We start from the raw sequence: 15,753 nt of genomic DNA, 5'->3' as shown, positions 1-15,753 counted from the left end.
CAAGCGTCAAACGGCCCTTTTTTCTTGCCATTCGGCAGACACGAACTAACCAACTCGGAAGAGAGTCATTGTCAAGGGCGGGTTGTTTGTCGAGCTACATACACTAACTGGAGCCCTGCAGGGCCGATGTCGTATCATCATCGGTGCTCGGCCTGGCTTCCACGAGGTGTGCGTGCAATCCGCCAACCCGGTTCATCCGATTTACAGTGCCCGCAATGGCATGCGGGCGGGCGGAGTTTGGCGGAGTTGGAATTAGTGTACTTGGTAAGATGATGCATGCACCAATTCGGTGTAACTCTGCAAAAGCGAGGTCTGGGGTGCGGTGTCCGTCCCGAAGAGAGAGATCAACGCGAGGGAAGGGAATGCAGCGTCCCAACGCTCGATCGTGGATAAATAGCTGCGATCTTCCTCCCTCGCTCTGATGCTGAGGAGGCAGCAAGCTCCGGGGTCGGTTTCTCTCCCCCCTATCCAGATAGTCAAGCAAGTACTAGGACTTCGTGCCACGTGCTTGGAGATAACATGATCGGCACTCGTCTCGCAGGCCTCGGCCTGCTTGTAGCTGGCGTTTGCTCCGCTTCTGCCAGCACGTCGGCAATTGAGCTACGCTCTGCTGAACGACCCTTGAGCGAGTGTCCCGGATACCAAGCGGTCAACGTCAAGACCAGTGCCACAGGTCTCACTGCCGACCTGAGACTCGCCGGGAGTCCCTGCAACACCTACGGGACTGACTTGGAGAAGCTTCGCCTGGAAGTCACCTACGAGACTGGTAAGCGGACGTCGTCGAGTAGAGCTTAGATTCATCGCTCGCGTGGACGCTAAAACTGAGGGGTGAAACACTGCAGAAAACCGTCTTCACGTCAAAATCAGGGACGCCGACGAGCTGGTCTACCAAGTGCCAGAGAGTGTCTTCCCGCGTCCCAAGGCCGACGGCATAAGCGCAAAGAAGTCGGCGCTCACGTTCAAGTACAAGGCCAACCCCTTCTCCTTCTCGGTCTCGCGGACCAAGACGGGGGAGGTCCTGTTCGACACCTCGGCCGCTCCCCTCGTCTTCCAATCGGAATACCTCCGCCTGAGGACCAAGCTGCCGGAGAACCCGAACCTCTACGGGCTCGGCGAGCACAGTGACCCGTTTCGGTTGAACACGACCAACTACATCCGCACCCTCTGGAGCCAGGACAGCTATAGCACGCCAGAAGGGGCCAACTTGTACGGGAACCACCCGGTGTACTTTGAGCACCGCAAGAGCGGAACGCACGGCGTGTTCTTCCTCAACTCGAACGGGATGGACATCAAGATTGACAAGAATCCCCAACATCTCGAGTACAACACGCTAGGCGGCGTCTTCGACTTTTACTTTGTGGCCGGCCCGAGCCCCGTCGACGTCGCGCGGCAGTACGCCGAGATCAGCGGACTGCCTGCCCCTGTTCCGTACTGGTCCTTTGGCTTCCACAACTGCCGTTATGGATACCGGGACGTATATGACGTTGCGGAGATGATATACAACTACAGTGCCGCGCGCATTCCTCTCGAGACGAGCTGGATAGACATTGATTATATGGACCGGAGAAGGGTACGTGAGCGAGCGATCGCCATCATGGCATTTTCCAGTAATAGACACTCCGGACCTTGTCGGCTAATAACCAAATGCACCTAGGTCTTCACTAACGATCCGGAAAGGTTCCCGATGCCTCTCCTGCGGATGCTTGCGGACAAACTTCACTCCAACAACCAGCACTTGATTGTGATGGTCGACCCTGCGGTCTCGTACTCGCCGAACCCCGCGTATCAGCGCGGCATCGAGGACAACGTCTTTCTCAAGCGCAGCAATGGCTCGGAATGGCTGGGTGTCGTGTGGCCCGGCGTCACCGTGTTTCCCGACTGGTTCTCGGCCAATATCACCAGGTATTGGAACAACGAGTTTGCCCAGTTCTTCTCCAAGGAAACTGGCCTCGACATTGACGGGCTCTGGATCGACATGAATGAGCCGTCCAACTTCCCCTGCTTCTTCCCCTGCGACGACCCCTTCTCGGCCGCGGTAGGATATCCCCCGGACCCGCCCCCCGTGCGGCCCGCTGCACCACGCCCGCTGCCTGGGTGGCCGTGCGAATTCCAACCCGAGGGTTCCAACTGCACTCAACAACAGGAGGAGGCTACGCCATCAGTCAGCCTTCCACGGCACGGAATTGAGCCAAGGACAGCGCCGATCGCCAATCCGCCTCGCGGCGACAACAAGTGGAAAGGCCTTCCTGGCCGCGACCTGCTCTTCCCCAAGTACTCGATCCACAACAAGGCAGCGTACAAGGATTCGTGGAACGGAAAGCACGGCGGACTCTCGAACAAGACCGTCAACACCGATGTCATCCATGCGAACGGCCTGGCCGAATACGATGTCCACAACCTATACGGCACCAGTAAGAAGAACTCTCCCCACGTCTCGCTTCACCGTCACCTCATCTCCCCAACCCCCTTGTCCCCCAACCCTGACATAATAATGACTTCCACCTCGATAGCTGGCGGAGACTAACGGAAACCTCCCCCCCCCCCCTTTTTTTAACAGTGATGTCGGTGCAATCGCGTCAGGCTATGTTGTCCAGACGACCTGGTCTCCGGCCATTCATCATCACGAGGTCGACTTTTGCCGGGGCGGGTGCATCGGTTGGGAAGTGGTTGGGCGATAATCTGTCCACTTGGGACCACTACCGCGCCGTCATCCGGACTGTGATGGCCTTCACGTCCATCTATCAGGTGCCCATGGTCGGCGCCGACGTCTGCGGCTTCGGCGGCGACACGACCGAATCGCTCTGCGCTCGGTGGGCGATGCTCGGCGCTTTCAGCCCGTTCTACCGGTCGCATAACGAACTCGGCTCTATCCCGCAGGAGTTTTACCGCTGGCCCACGGTGGCCGAGGCCGCTCGCAAGGCCATCGATATCCGCTACCGGCTTCTCGACTACATTTACACCGCCTTCCAGCAGCAAACCGTCGACGGCACTCCCGCCGTCAGCCCCATGTTCTTCCTGTACCCCAACGACGCGAATACCTTTGGCCTCGACCTCCAGTACTTCTACGGTCCCGGTTTGCTGGTCGCGCCGGTCACCGAGGAGGGCGCAACAAGCGTGGACGTCTACCTGCCGAAGGACATCTTCTACGACTGGTACACGCACAAGGCCATCCGTGGACAGGGCAAGACGATCCGCGTCAGCAACCAGGGGCTGACCGACATCCCGCTCTTCCTGCGCGGTGGCGTCATCATTCCCGCCCGGGTCAAGTCGGCCATGACGACGACTGAGCTGCGCGAGCAGAACTTTGAGCTGCTCATCCCCGTGGGTGCAGACGGAACAGCGACAGGCCAGCTGTACCTGGATGACGGCGTCAGTCTCGAGCAGAAAGGGACGACGCTCATCACCTTCAGGTACAGGAACGGCGTCTTGACGGCGAGGGGCACTTTTGGGTACCATACCAAGGCCAAGATCACCAAGGTGACGGTGATCGGAGCTAGCCGCAAGAGGGACGAAGAGGCGGACACGGCGGTTGTGACTGTTAACCAGCCGCTGACTGGCAACTTCGAAATCAAAATTAGCGGTGCTTTGTAGATAAGTCACATAGCAAGTAACTAGCATAATTCTTTAGTAATGAAGCCCGATTTTGGCTGCAATTATGCTCCCCGCTCTCCCAAGTGTTCTAGCACGGTAATGTCCCCAAATAATGCCTAGATCATTACCATACAAATTGATATTCATGAACAGAAACATGGAGGGGGAATGAAGGGGTTGGGACCTATTTTTAGTGGATATATGATAGAGAGATGGAAGAAGGGGGGGACAGAAGGGAGGAGAAACTAAGAGAACTTAGAGCACAAGAAAAGCAAAGAATGAAATGAAAGGGAAAAGGAAAGAGAGGAAGAGAATGGCAGGGGAAAGGGGGAAATGGCGATAGGAAATACCCGGGAAAGATCGAGGAATAGTGTGGTGGAAATGGCTTAAGCCTGGGAGACCAAGGTAACCCGCCCGCCTCGATCACTTAAAGAACCTGCCTAAATAACGGCTGCAAAGATGCCGGACTCCAGATTGTAATCCCTTATGATGTATGGTCGCAATGTCTGGTTGTTCGCTTGAATCATGATTGCCACCGAGTGCCGAGTTCTGAGAACGGTGCGCATCCTCCACGGCTGCAGGACACAAACAATATGAACTGGACCCAAGTTCTCCTCGCGGCTCTGATCTCAAGCTGGGGTCGGAAGGTGCATAGAAGAGAGGGGCCTGCTCGAGGGACTTTCCAGGGTAAATAAACATTGGGATACCATGACCCGTACAGTTCAGACGAAATCCACAGAGCAGTAAGTTGGCGCGTTCAAGTGTAAGAGTCACGGTTGCCCAGCGACCTGGATACCTTAAATACCTCTCCTTTCCGGCCAGTCCCTCCCCTCTCTCCTTCTCTTTCTTCCTCATCGGTTTTCGATCCTGACGCTTCACATTGATCAACATTGCACCTGCAACGCGATCAATCACTGCATCCGTCTACGCAAATCTTGCCTACGCTCGCAATCCAAACTGACAACGACTCGGCCTTCGGCCTCGCTTCGTTCCTCTCCTCGCTCTTGTTCGGCTTGTTCCCGCTCGCCGATTCCCGACTCCGCTCCGACACGTCTGCGTTGAGGTCCCCGGCCGCAACAATGTCGTCGACGAGCGCCCTCTGCTACCTCTACCTCTTCGCCCTCGCGGCACTTACCGCCCTCGTCCTCCAGCTCCCCACGCGGCTTTCCGAGCTGGTGCAGGTCGCAGGTGATGTGTTCTTCCTCCTATCCTTCCTCGCCGTGTCATGCATGGCGTTGATTCCCTTCTGGAGCCGCCCCCCTCCAGCTCTATTGACGGTCGCAGGTTACCTCTTGTTCTGGACGGTAAGGATCTCGGTTGTTGTCATTGACTTTGGCGTTCGTAGTGTAGGACTCTCCCTCGAGATTGTCGACAGCATTCTCCGCGACGAGGAGCTTCGGTCAAGACTCGAGCTGGCTGCGATGAAGCTACGACGCAGGTACGCGAAGCAGCAATCGACCCTCGCCGCCCTCAACGACGACATTACCCGGGTCTGCAAGGAGCACAACGGACACTCTCGCGAGTTTCCGACTGTATTTCGGCATCGCGGACCCCGGCTTCTGTCTGCGGCAAAGGTACCCAGCACCGGATGGACAGAGCCGCCCTTGCTTGTCAAGATGTGTAAGTGCCCGATCTCATCTCTTACGTCGTTCACCTCAGCACTTCCCATTTGCCCTCTGTCGCTTGCGTGTCGCATATGACGACACCAGGCAATCCCATTATGCTTATCCCTTTTTTTGCCGTGTCTCGCACCGCCTCGGATCTCTTTCTTCCCGCGAGTTGCCGATTGATGCCAACCTGCCATCTAATCTTTTGATTAATTTACAGTCTACGCCACCGATATGAAGGCCGTCTTCCTGTCGCGCAAGGTCAGGCAGCTTTACGCCGCTGTTTGCATCAACCAGGACCGCATCCGGAAATTGTCGACCATCCTCAAGGAAGAGCAGCAGGCCTTGGACGACCTCATCCCGCGGATCCGCAGGCACAAGGACAAGCTCCGCCACGAAGAGCTCGAAGCGGTGCGGCAGCTGAGGTTGATGGAGAGATACGAACGCTTGCGCATCGGTAAGCCCACCGAGCCACAGTGTCACGCACTCCGGCGGCCATGGCGTCACCGGGACTGACATCGACGTATACAGAGCGCCAGAATTCCAAGCCCACCTGGATCGAGGAGCTCTACAAGAGGGATCGGTACCGCGATCGCGCCCCGCTTCCCGATCCTGTCCCCCGGTTCCGACAGGAGATAGTGGTGCAGCCTCCGCTGTGCGCAACCTCTTGTCGCGTTCTGGAGACGGAGAGGGACCTGGCAGGTTGCCAACGGGCCGTGAATCCGGTTCCCCCTTCTGGTACGGGTTTCGAGGTCTTGTTTGGGTGCCCTCTTCCGGAGGTCCTGGTCCCGGTTTCCGCCCCAGTCCCCGAGCTACGGCAGACCGTTCCTCTTCCGGCCACGTAGGATGTGGTCGAGGTCGATACAGTTATGCCGGACGCACCCGAGTTGATTGAGCCCGACGAGGATCACGATGTTTCGGTGCATGATGCTGAGGCAACGGACCTGGCGGTTGACATCGACATGCCTGACGCTGTGAGTCCTATTTCTCGTCTGACCGTGATGGCGCCTCTCCCCTGCCCGCCGCTAACACCGTAACACTCCAGCCCTACGACTCGCCGCTCCCCTTGGCTCCCGTGCCGACCGCCTCTGCAGACATGGCCATGGATGTACGGTACGACGACGACGTCGAGATGTCAGAGTCTGCCGTTGTCCAGGTAAGCGACACGACATTGTGCCATCTCCAGTCGTTGGCTAGCGTGCTGATCTCCTTCGCTTTTCAGTCACCACAGCAACAGCAACAAGAGTTGGTGTCCTCCTCGGCTGCAGATCCAGTTGAGGAGGTATCGGTTCAGGCTCCGGCAAACTCTGCTCCCCCGATGGCCATCAGCTTCGACTTCCAGGAGGCTGAAGCCAGCGAAACTCGCCGGATTGCCAAGCCCAGGTCCAGGCTTCGACGGTTCCAAGCACGAGCACCCGCCCCGGCTCCGGCCATGCCACCAGCTCCTGCTCATTCCCAGCCTGTACCGCCTCCCGTCCCCGCAGCTCCGGTCGTCGTCGCAGCACAGTCCCCGTCGTCGGTGGGTGACAAGGACAAGGGCAACGCCCCCGAGTCCTCCGCCGACGCCGACGAGCCCACGGACCCCACGCACACGTTCGAGTCGGTTATGCTGCCAGGCGACCTCATCCGCCGCCTCTTCGAGAGTTGGATTGAAGCATGCGCGACATTTATGGAGACCTCGGACCTGTGCGCAAACGTCTCGCCGCGGTGGACTCGTTCCTGGAAGCAATCGACCTTGGTTGATCTGGGCGAGAAGTTGCCGGCGGACGTCGAGGAGGCACACATGGCCCGGGAGAACGTCGCGATACTGGTCAAGAGGTTCTTTCAGTACAACCTCCTTCGAAGGATGGATGGTCCGGTCAAGGATGGCAAGAACGCGGTTTTGAGGCATGTGAAGGAGCTGGCGGCAAAGGAGGGTATTGACTTGGGCCAGGTGGATATCTGAGGCTGGTGGTGGCTCATGTTCTTGCGAGGAGGAGGAGGAGGAGGAGGAGGAGGAGGGTGGTGATGCTGCATGGTTTGCTCTTGTTGGCTTTCGTCGCTGCTTTTTTGGCTTTTGGTTTTTTTTCCTCGTTCCGTTCGCCTTTATCTTTTTTCTGCTTTTTGTATTTTTAGTTACCCGAGGGTCGCCGTGCTCGCGGGGGTGGTGGGTGGGCCATTTTGTATTATTAGGTTTCTCTTCTTTCGTCTACTGTCTTGACACTTGAGGCTCTTCAAGCTCGAGGGGGCGGTGTGGGTGGACCTTTCAACATGCTTGCTTCGCACACCTGCAATGTCTCCCTTGAATCCGTGGTTTTAAAGCTGAACACCCTGATGGAGGCGGAAGTAAACACGTTCAACTACCTCTATGAATATTCATGCAAAGCGACATCAGCGGGATCCTGCAACCCTGGGCTGGTGGGTAATTATATTTCTAGTTGGATGGTGTTTGGCAAAGTCCCATCTTCTAATATTACTCGATGGACGGTCTCATGATAGACTGAGAACGCGCGTTTAGGCCGCCACTGTCGGTATCTAGCCCGTTGAGGGTTCTGTCGCCGTCACCCTCTTCATTTGGATTTTCGAATGCGCTCTCGTACCCGGTGCTCTCTCCATAAATGCTGTGCTCTTCGCTCTCATCTTGCCTTTCGGATGCGGATCGATGATTGCTACAGGACTCAAGGTCCGATTCCGCGCCGAATTCGCTCGCAGAACTTGCCATCTCGGAGGTTTCGTCTTGATACCCGCTTTCGGAGTCCTCCCCGACCATGGCTAGCTCGTCGGCGAGCGACATCCGACGCCGGAGCGGTGGTTTCGTCCTCGAGTTCCCGGGAACTGTAGACCGCTTAGCATCCGGGGCAGACCGGTTCGTGACTTAAGAGCCACGGTGCCTTTGGCGGGGGAGCGCACCAACGGTACTTACCCTCTTGCCTGATACCCTGTATCGTGTTCCTGCGCTCCAGCGACCGCCTTTGGAAGCCGGGAGTGCGGGTCTCTCCGTAGCCTCGCGTGGTGCTGGCTGGAGACTGGACCGACGAGACGCTTTGAAAAGAGATTGAGTGTTGCCGGGGCCTCGCTCGCATGCCAGTATTATTAGTAGTAGTAGCTGCATGCCTGGCGAGCTGCGGACATGGCTGCTCTACAGACGCAACAGAGATCAGGCTGTCCCTGCTCGACTGCAACCCCATCTCTCGCCACTGAAGCTCGAGTGCGCGAGACAGCAAGCGATTATAGCCCTGATAAAAATGCCTCTGGAGGAGGTCGAAATCTGGATACCGTATCAATATCGGGTACCTGAACCGAGACCGGGGCACTTTGGTGAAACATGGAGCCCACGCGCATGCGATCATGGTCCGCCGTGCTCTCCCATGCATCAATGCATCAGGGAGGAGGGAGGAGGAGAACAGAAGGAACAGAATAAAGAAAAAATCATAGAGGCGGCCAGGGAGAGAGTGTAAGGTGAAAAGAGTTGGAGGGAAGAAAACCGAAAGAGGTTTTTTTTTGGGGGGAGGGGGGAACTTACTGCCTCCATGGAGCCGGTTGACTTCCTTGACCATCTTCAGCTGGCCCTCGGCGAACTCGAGGGATTCGATGGCCACGTTGATAGCGGCCTGGACACGCATCTCGGCCTGCAAGGCGTTCACCAGATTCTCCGCCGGCCTGCGGCGGATATTGATCCCGGTGTGGTCGAGACGGCCAGCAGTTCGGCTGTCCTCGAAAGGAGGGAACCTCTCTGTTTCCGTCCGAGCGGTCTGCGGGCGCGAAAACCCCGCGGAACCAAATTGCTCGCTCTCCTTGACCGCGGCTCGCCCGCCATGCCCGCTGTGTCGGCTGCGGGGGGTTGATAGGTGGTGGTGGTGGTGCTCTCCGGCGACGTTGGCCCCCCCGGCGCGGGGAGTGGCCGTTCCGGGGGTGCTGGCGGGTGGCGTGGCGGAGGCTTCGGGAGGAGGCGCCTGCCGTGAAGTGCTCCGGGCGAAGGAGGAGAGGGTGCTCTGGAGCGAGTCCAGGAGACTTCCGAGGGTCGGGCACATGACCTCGCCCAGCCTCTCCTGCGACTTCTCCTGGGGCAGGATCTCCTGGAGCATATCGAGGGCGAGGTGGAGGCTGGAGCTCATGGTGAGGACGGCGCCGACCAGGATCTCTTTGTCCGCATCCTGGAGCGGCCGGCCCAGAGAGTTGAGCTTCTCGACGGCCAGGACGGGGTTGTCGGCTGGCTCGACGCGGCGTAGGCGCAGCAGCCAGTCCGGCAGCAGAGCCATCACTTGGGGCGGGAGCGCGATCGCGTCCAAGGTCCGGAGCGGCGGCCAATCACCTGGCGCAATTCCGATTCCGGTGCGCCTGGGTTGGTGTTGTGGGTTTGGCAGCAGCGGAAACAACCATCCTCGGTGATTGTGTGACATGCTGTGGTAGGCGCGCCTACTGCTTTAGTAGCACTATTAATAGGCTATCATTGGTGAATTGGGGGACCGTAACCCGGGCGCACGCTTCTGGGTACCAGTTACTTCTTTGGTATTCCGTTACCCAGTAATCTGTGCAGTTACTGCGTACTTGCGGGATACTTTCTTCGTAGCTTCCTGCAGGTAGGTGCTAGGTAACTGGCGGTGTGCGGCGCTCCACACACCGCCGAAAACTGACCCGCAGCCACGATCGTGCTGTGGACCGACTGGGGGTTAAGGGGGCGCTAACCAGAAGTGTCGAGGAAGAGACTGCGGATGACACTTCTTGGTAGGGTTTCAATATTATCTCTCTGGGTTGTTTAAATGTTCAGTAGCGGCGCCAGCCTTACGTAGGGCCTTGTGCCTCAATTTACGGACGTAATTACTGTGTGTTTGTATGTACATACAAGATATATAGCACACAATACTCGTGCTTAGTCCCTTATCCCTCCTGCTTCAAGTGGAATCTGCCTTTGGGGTCTACCATATATTTATACACAATCGAAACACGCTAAAGTCCTACGGTAGGCCAGCGAGTATTATATGTATGTACGTAATTACATTACTGTGTTGTTGAGTGTAGTTAAGAGATCCATTGAACTTGAAGAGATTCCAAGAATCTAATTAGGACCTCCATGGCCTCGTACAAGATGAAGAATAGGAAAGAAGCAAAGAAAAGGCTTACACAGTACCATTGTGTGTGGAAATGTGTAAGAAATCAACTCAGCAATTCAAGTAGTTGGCAAACTCTTGAAACACACCTGGCGATGGGGAATGTTGAGTTTGATTGGTCTGACCCTTCGCCTTTTGGGCTTCCTGGCAAACTTGAAACCCCCCTGCCAACCGAGAAGAACAAAAGCATAAGAGTTGAACTTGAAAACAAGTCCTCGCCGGTACCAGTGGCGCAGTGGGAGGTCGCGGGGGCAGTGTTGGAGCAGTCATGATTCCTCCACCTCTTCGAATGTCAAGGCATGTGCATCAATCGATCAAGGCCGTGCAAGCCTTTTTCAAACACTGATCCGGCTAAGCGCAAGGTTCCGTCCGTCCCTGCGGCCCGGCCCGACTTCCCAAGCTATGCATGACCCGGCACATTTAACACATGTCGCAAAGTCCAAAAGCATTTCGCTGACTTGAAATCAGCCACGGCGGAGGACCATACCGACTGTCTGTCTGCCTGCTTGAGTGATTAATACCTTGATAGATGCCCTGTTTGCGACGTGATGTGGCAAGGCCAAGGACCGGCGTAATCGTCGTTATCATGTCGCTTTTCTTTTCTTTTTTGTGTGTGCGATCCGTCAGCCTACGCAGCTCTGGTGCGACGGGGGCAAGAGTAAATACCCAGCTCTGAATAAACGCTCGCCATCATATTGCAGGTGGTGTCTAGCCTCCGGTGCTGACAAACCTCATCCCGGTGTTCACACGGCCTGCTTCGAGAGACAATACTACGATTTCCGTATCATTATTAGACTTCCGAGCCCTCCACGTTGCGTTGGTGGGATCTGCGCCCCGCGCTGGACGCAACACTTGGGTATGTAACCTGTCTATCTTCCGTGTCACCGGCGAGGAGAGATGGCTGGTTTGGGAAGGAGGGGAAGTACTCGGCCTCACGAGCCTGACGGTCACGGCTGTCCAACCGGTCACATCGGTCGAGCCCGACAATGGCAGTAGAACACCCGAGATCTGAGCCCCGGCTGATGATGGTAATGAAATGACTCCTGGCTGCTCCACTAGCAGGACACTAATACACGCCTTGGTCCACAGAGATGGGCTGAAATAGCATAGCTCTGCCGGGCTGGAGGCTGGAGTTGAGCTTGGGATCTCGCTGTCGCTTGCTGTCGCAAGGTACTTCGTTCTCGGTTCTTCCCGTCCCGTTCTGGAGAAGGAGGGCATACCGCAGACCACGGGAGGCCCTCGGGGGCGTAGTACGGGAGGTGGTAGGGCAGGGAGCAGAAACAAGAAAACAAGGCAGTCAAGGTCTCGGAAGAGTCCCGGAGAGTCCCGGGTCCTCGGTGCCCCCGGAGACTGGCCTCGAGATTGGAACGGTGGAACATTCCGAGTCATGGCCGAGCTGAAGCTTAGCTCACCACACTTCCCCCGAGATCTCGTCATGTCAGATATCCTATCAGATCCAGAAAACCCCCACCAATGCCGAGCAGTCGCCGAGTTTCCTGATGATCTGTGATGATCTGGGACAATTTAGGCGAAGAGCATGCGCGATGCTGGACATAGACACAAAAGACATGATGGTTTTGTTGGGTTGGGTTTCGGTTTGGGGGGGGGGGGGGGAGGGGAGGAGGGTGGGAAGGGATGCAACTGCAGCAATCAATGCGTGTGACGCGGAGACGGAAAGCTTGACCAGCCGCTTCCAAATTGGGTCTTCGTCTTTTCCCTTGCAGCCTCTTTTAACAACCGGCATCCCCCCCACGCGGGGAGGTGAAGTCCGCACAGGCAGCCGGAAATAAGGAAAGGGCTCACGGGAGCTAGTCACCCCAATTCCCGAGTTTCCAATCGAAACCACCTACCTCGTCGACTGCCTGTCTTGGCATCGATCCCGACGTGCAGCACCGTCTTAGCAAGCCAGCGTCGTACTCGATCCCACCCACCTCGTTTTCTCGCCCAGCAGCAAACAGACAACATATTTGCAATGCTTGTTGACCGAGTGCCAGGCAGCGTCAGCGTGATGCAACGTGCGGTCAGGTCCACGTCACCGTTGCCCCTTGTCTCATAAGGAGATGGGAAGGGAAAGAGAGAGAGGAGGAGAGGGGCCGCAGATTGATCCTCGGAAACACGCATCTGTTTCCCCTCTCCCTTGCTCCCTCTCCCTCCTCGCTGGCCGGACAGGGGGGAGTGGAGGAGGGGGGATGCATCTCGAGGCAACCCCCGGCTGTCGCATTTGACGATACAGTGCCGCACTCAAACGATGGTTGACCAGGAGCGGCAGCGGCGTCAATGTTGTGTCGCCGTGGAAATCGTGCGCAGCATGACGGATCTAGAAGTGAGTGTCAAAGAGGGGTAATTAGATGCCGAACCACCGACCCCAGAGACGTGTAAGAGGATAGGATGATAAGTAGGGGTGTGAAAAGAGACGATGGGGAGGTGGACAAGATGAAGGCGTCCGTGACATACACAACGAGGGGGACATACCTCGGGAAGAGCAACACGAAAGACCTCTATTTTCCAGTAATTAATTAGCACTCTCCCTTACCCCCATCCGCCACTCATACTCCTCTCGGCGGGGTATCCTGGGAAGCAGTATTTCTACCGCGTCTAGAACATCGAGCATGATGCAAGCACTTGAAAAAGCCAAAAAGTCTATCGCAACGGACTATACATGGCAGCGGGCTAGACAGCTCACCGTGTCCGGCGCCCGTGCCCTTCCCGGTGCCGCTGCCGAATATGTGACCGACAAGTTCCCCATCATCGGCTGGCTGCCTCGATACCGACCTCGCTGGCTAGTCAACGACGTGATCGCGGGGCTGACCATAGGGTTGATGCTGATTCCCCAGGGCCTGTCGTACGCCCGGATCGCCACAGTCCCGGTCCAATACGGCCTCCTGTCCTGCTGGTTCCCCCCAATGCTTTACGCACTCATGGGGACAACAAAGGGTGAGTCGTCCGTCTCCGCAGCCGCGGGCAAGTGAGCAACCTGTTGGTATATTCAATCATAGCACTAATCTTTGTTTTTTTTTTTTTTTCGACGCGGCGGGTTGTCAGATCTGTCTACCGGCCCGACGTCCCTGATCAGCCTCCTGACGGCCGAGACCATCGAGTCTCTGCAAGGCGGGGGTTGGTCTGCCCAGGAAATCGCGTCTGCGGTTGCCATGATGATGGGGATCTACGGGTTAGTCATCGGTCTGCTGAAGCTGGGGTTCCTGCTCGACTTCATCTCGCTCCCGGTCCTCAGTGGCTTCATCTCGGCCGTCGCCATCACCATCATCCTCAATCAGATGGACTCGCTCCTCGGCGAGCCCGACGTCCGGGACGGCACGGCGAACCAGATCCACGACGTCTTCCAGCAGCTGCCGCGGGCCAACGGGTATGCCTGCGCGGTCGGCTTTACCGGCATCTTGCTCCTCGCCGCGCTGGACCGGGCCGGGAGACGATGGGGGAAGAGGAACAAGGTGGTCTGGTTCCTCTCCATCACCCGCGCCTTCATCACCCTCGTCATCTTCACCGGGGTCGGGTACGCCGTCAACAAGTCGCGCGGCAGCCCGGACAGGTTTCTGTTCGACGTCACCCAGGTCTCCTCGGCAGGCGGTCGGGGCATCCAGCACCCGCGGGTGCCCGACGCCGGGCTGCTATCCCGGGTGGCGGCCCGGAGCGTGGCCGTCTTCGTGGGGAGCGCGGTAGAGCACACGGCCATCGCCCGCAGCTTCGGCGTGAGGAACGGCTACATTGTGGACCAGAGCCAGGAGCTCACGTACTACGGCGCGACCAACGTCGTCAACAGCTTCTTCCACGCCCACGGCGTCGGCGGCGCCATGTCGAGAACGGCAGTCAACTCGGCCTGCAACGTGCGCTCGCCCCTCTCCGGCTTCGTCGCCGCCGCGGTCGTGCTCGTCTCCATCTACGAGCTGCTCGGGACGCTGTACTGGGTGCCCAAGGCCACTCTTGCCGCCATCATCATCACGGCATGCTGGCCCCTGATCAGCCCGCCGTCGGTCTTCTACCGGTACTGGCGGGCGTCGCTCGCCGACTTTGTCTCCTCGATGATCGCGTTCTGGGTCTCCCTCTTCGTCTCGACCAGCGTGGGCATCGCCAGCGCCGTCGGGTTCAACATCGTGTACGTCCTGCTCCGCCAGGTCTTTGCCCGGGTGGCCACCATCCCGGATCCTCCTCGGTCCGAGCTCGCGGCCGCCCTGGACGAGTCCAGAGACTACCCGTCGTCGGTGCCGGCGGACACGCGCGTCTTCCGGCTGACCGATTCCCTCTTCTTCCCCAACTCGTACCGGGCGAAGACGGCGATCATGGACACGATCAAGACTCGCCATGCGCCCGCCCTCGGTAGCGCCGAGAACCCGGAGGCCGGGAAGAGGAACTGGTCCGTCAGTCGGGAGAAGCACGTGGCCAAGCTTCGCCGACGCGAGGGCATCGCCGAGACCGCCGTGCTGCCGCCCATCCGGGTCATCGTCATCGACTTTCAGAGGGCCAACCACGTCGACACTACGGCGTGCGTGCATCTCGAGACCATGCTCTCGGAGATCAGGGCATATGGGGGCTCCGGCGTCTCGATCCGCTTCTCGGGAATGTCCGAGTACGTGCGACGGCGCTTCGAGCGTGCGGGGTGGACCTTGGTCGGCGGCGGCAGCGACGACGCCGAGACTTGTGCCGGGCGGCAACAGGAAGGCCTAGTGGTCCGGACCTATCGCAACGCCTTGTCTGCGGTCAATGGCTCGCGGCAGGAGCAGGCCCCAACCCAGGCCGAAAGCGAGGGGGACGAAAAGGGGGGAGCGGCCGTTGCGAGACATGTCGAAGAAGTGGATCCGTGAGGAGCGCCCATGACGGCGAACTTGGGTTCCGTGATTAATTATATTAATCGTCCGCCATCAGAGATCCAGTGACGGCATTTCTCGAGGTTCGGCACGAAGTACTTGAAATACGTACAACAAGTATGCGGGAGGCAAGTGGTGAGGTGGAAGTGACAAGGGTTTGCTTTCTGCCGAACGCAGTGATGAGCTTCCGGGAGCGTTGAAAGCAGTCTCCAGTGGGTGGCTATACGAAGGAAAAGAGTGCCTTGTTAAACTATCTACAAAGGAGACAAAACGACTGATATTTATAGACAAAGGAGCTAGCCAAAGCGTTAAACAGCCTTATATAGCTATAGCAAACGCGTGGCTAATACGTTTAGAAGCTCTATAGCTTCCGATACACCCCCTAGTTAAACGCGGTAGTCGTTTAACTACGCTTTATAGTAATATTGTTCTTGGTATTATATCCTTTGTTGCTCTTACCTTGATAGCTCCTTTAGGGGCCTACTTTCTGTATTCGGAAGTCTGAAAGAGTCGAGTATAGTAGAGCGATTCCTTTGAAGCTATAGATTAAATATAGCTATTATAACCATAGTAGCGACGATATTACTAGTTTCAATCATAATAATAATAGGATAACGCCTCCTATGCTCGAATTAACGGATGACTTAT

At 57.3% G+C, this 15,753-nt stretch overlaps 6 protein-coding genes across 6 annotated transcripts; 5 read left to right on the top strand and 1 right to left on the bottom strand.

Moving 5' to 3' along the window:
• Positions 1 to 319: 319 nt before the first annotated feature.
• Positions 320 to 3,648, top strand: MYCTH_2300079 (glycoside hydrolase family 31 protein). The gene is made up of 4 exons (XM_003661036.1): positions 320 to 766; positions 843 to 1,570; positions 1,655 to 2,411; positions 2,558 to 3,648. Exons 1-4 carry the CDS (start codon positions 520 to 522, stop codon positions 3,589 to 3,591), a joined length of 2,766 nt encoding a protein of 921 aa, XP_003661084.1. The 5' UTR covers positions 320 to 519; the 3' UTR covers positions 3,592 to 3,648.
• A 1,022-nt stretch (positions 3,649 to 4,670) lies between these two features.
• On the top strand, positions 4,671 to 5,291 carry MYCTH_2058462 (uncharacterized protein; the record flags this gene model as incomplete). The annotated part of the gene is made up of 1 exon (XM_003661035.1): positions 4,671 to 5,291. One exon carries the CDS (start codon positions 4,671 to 4,673, stop codon positions 5,289 to 5,291), a length of 621 nt encoding a protein of 206 aa, XP_003661083.1.
• Positions 5,292 to 5,421: 130 nt separating this feature from the next.
• MYCTH_2300073 (uncharacterized protein) lies at positions 5,422 to 6,213 on the top strand. The gene is made up of 2 exons (XM_003661034.1): positions 5,422 to 5,655; positions 5,730 to 6,213. The coding sequence occupies exons 1-2, from the start codon at positions 5,433 to 5,435 to the stop codon at positions 6,041 to 6,043; spliced, it is 537 nt and encodes a 178-aa protein (XP_003661082.1). The 5' UTR covers positions 5,422 to 5,432; the 3' UTR covers positions 6,044 to 6,213.
• Positions 6,214 to 6,415: 202 nt separating this feature from the next.
• MYCTH_2300071 (uncharacterized protein) lies at positions 6,416 to 7,470 on the top strand. Its single transcript, XM_003661033.1, has one exon. It carries the CDS (start codon positions 6,517 to 6,519, stop codon positions 7,141 to 7,143), a length of 627 nt encoding a protein of 208 aa, XP_003661081.1. The 5' UTR covers positions 6,416 to 6,516; the 3' UTR covers positions 7,144 to 7,470.
• A 389-nt stretch (positions 7,471 to 7,859) lies between these two features.
• Positions 7,860 to 9,783, bottom strand: MYCTH_2300069 (uncharacterized protein). Its single transcript, XM_003661032.1, has 2 exons — positions 8,701 to 9,783; positions 7,860 to 8,445 (listed from the first exon to the last, which is right to left on the bottom strand). Exons 1-2 carry the CDS (start codon positions 9,434 to 9,436, stop codon positions 8,024 to 8,026), a joined length of 1,158 nt encoding a protein of 385 aa, XP_003661080.1. The 5' UTR covers positions 9,437 to 9,783; the 3' UTR covers positions 7,860 to 8,023.
• A 2,935-nt stretch (positions 9,784 to 12,718) lies between these two features.
• On the top strand, positions 12,719 to 15,131 carry MYCTH_2300067 (uncharacterized protein). Its single transcript, XM_003661031.1, has 2 exons — positions 12,719 to 13,219; positions 13,328 to 15,131. The coding sequence occupies exons 1-2, from the start codon at positions 12,895 to 12,897 to the stop codon at positions 15,100 to 15,102; spliced, it is 2,100 nt and encodes a 699-aa protein (XP_003661079.1). The 5' UTR covers positions 12,719 to 12,894; the 3' UTR covers positions 15,103 to 15,131.
• The last annotated feature ends 622 nt before the right edge of the window (positions 15,132 to 15,753 follow it).

Source organism: Thermothelomyces thermophilus, chromosome 2 (assembly GCF_000226095.1).
Source record: "Thermothelomyces thermophilus ATCC 42464 chromosome 2, complete sequence".
Classification (NCBI taxonomy): domain Eukaryota; kingdom Fungi; phylum Ascomycota; class Sordariomycetes; order Sordariales; family Chaetomiaceae; genus Thermothelomyces; species Thermothelomyces thermophilus.
The sequence above is the reverse complement of the archived record's forward strand: the minus strand, read 5'-3'. Positions and strand labels throughout refer to the sequence as shown.

Bases quoted from the DNA above. Each gene is read 5' to 3' on its own strand.
- MYCTH_2300073 (XM_003661034.1), top strand. From the start codon at position 5,433: ATGAAGGCCGTCTTCCTGTCGCGCAAGGTCAGGCAGCTTTACGCCGCT. The intron at 5,656-5,729 runs GTAAGCCCACCG...CGACGTATACAG, and splicing joins ATACGAACGCTTGCGCATCG to AGCGCCAGAATTCCAAGCCC.
- MYCTH_2300069 (XM_003661032.1), bottom strand. From the start codon at position 9,436: ATGGCTCTGCTGCCGGACTGGCTGCTGCGCCTACGCCGCGTCGAGCCA. The intron at 8,446-8,700 runs GTAAGTTCCCCC...TACGGTATCCAG, and splicing joins CAACCGGCTCCATGGAGGCA to ATTTCGACCTCCTCCAGAGG.
- MYCTH_2300079 (XM_003661036.1), top strand. From the start codon at position 520: ATGATCGGCACTCGTCTCGCAGGCCTCGGCCTGCTTGTAGCTGGCGTT. The intron at 1,571-1,654 runs GTACGTGAGCGA...AAATGCACCTAG, and splicing joins ATTATATGGACCGGAGAAGG to GTCTTCACTAACGATCCGGA. The intron at 2,412-2,557 runs GTAAGAAGAACT...TTTTTTTAACAG, and splicing joins CCACAACCTATACGGCACCA to TGATGTCGGTGCAATCGCGT.
- MYCTH_2300071 (XM_003661033.1), top strand. From the start codon at position 6,517: ATGGCCATCAGCTTCGACTTCCAGGAGGCTGAAGCCAGCGAAACTCGC.
- MYCTH_2300067 (XM_003661031.1), top strand. From the start codon at position 12,895: ATGATGCAAGCACTTGAAAAAGCCAAAAAGTCTATCGCAACGGACTAT. The intron at 13,220-13,327 runs GTGAGTCGTCCG...GCGGGTTGTCAG, and splicing joins ACTCATGGGGACAACAAAGG to ATCTGTCTACCGGCCCGACG.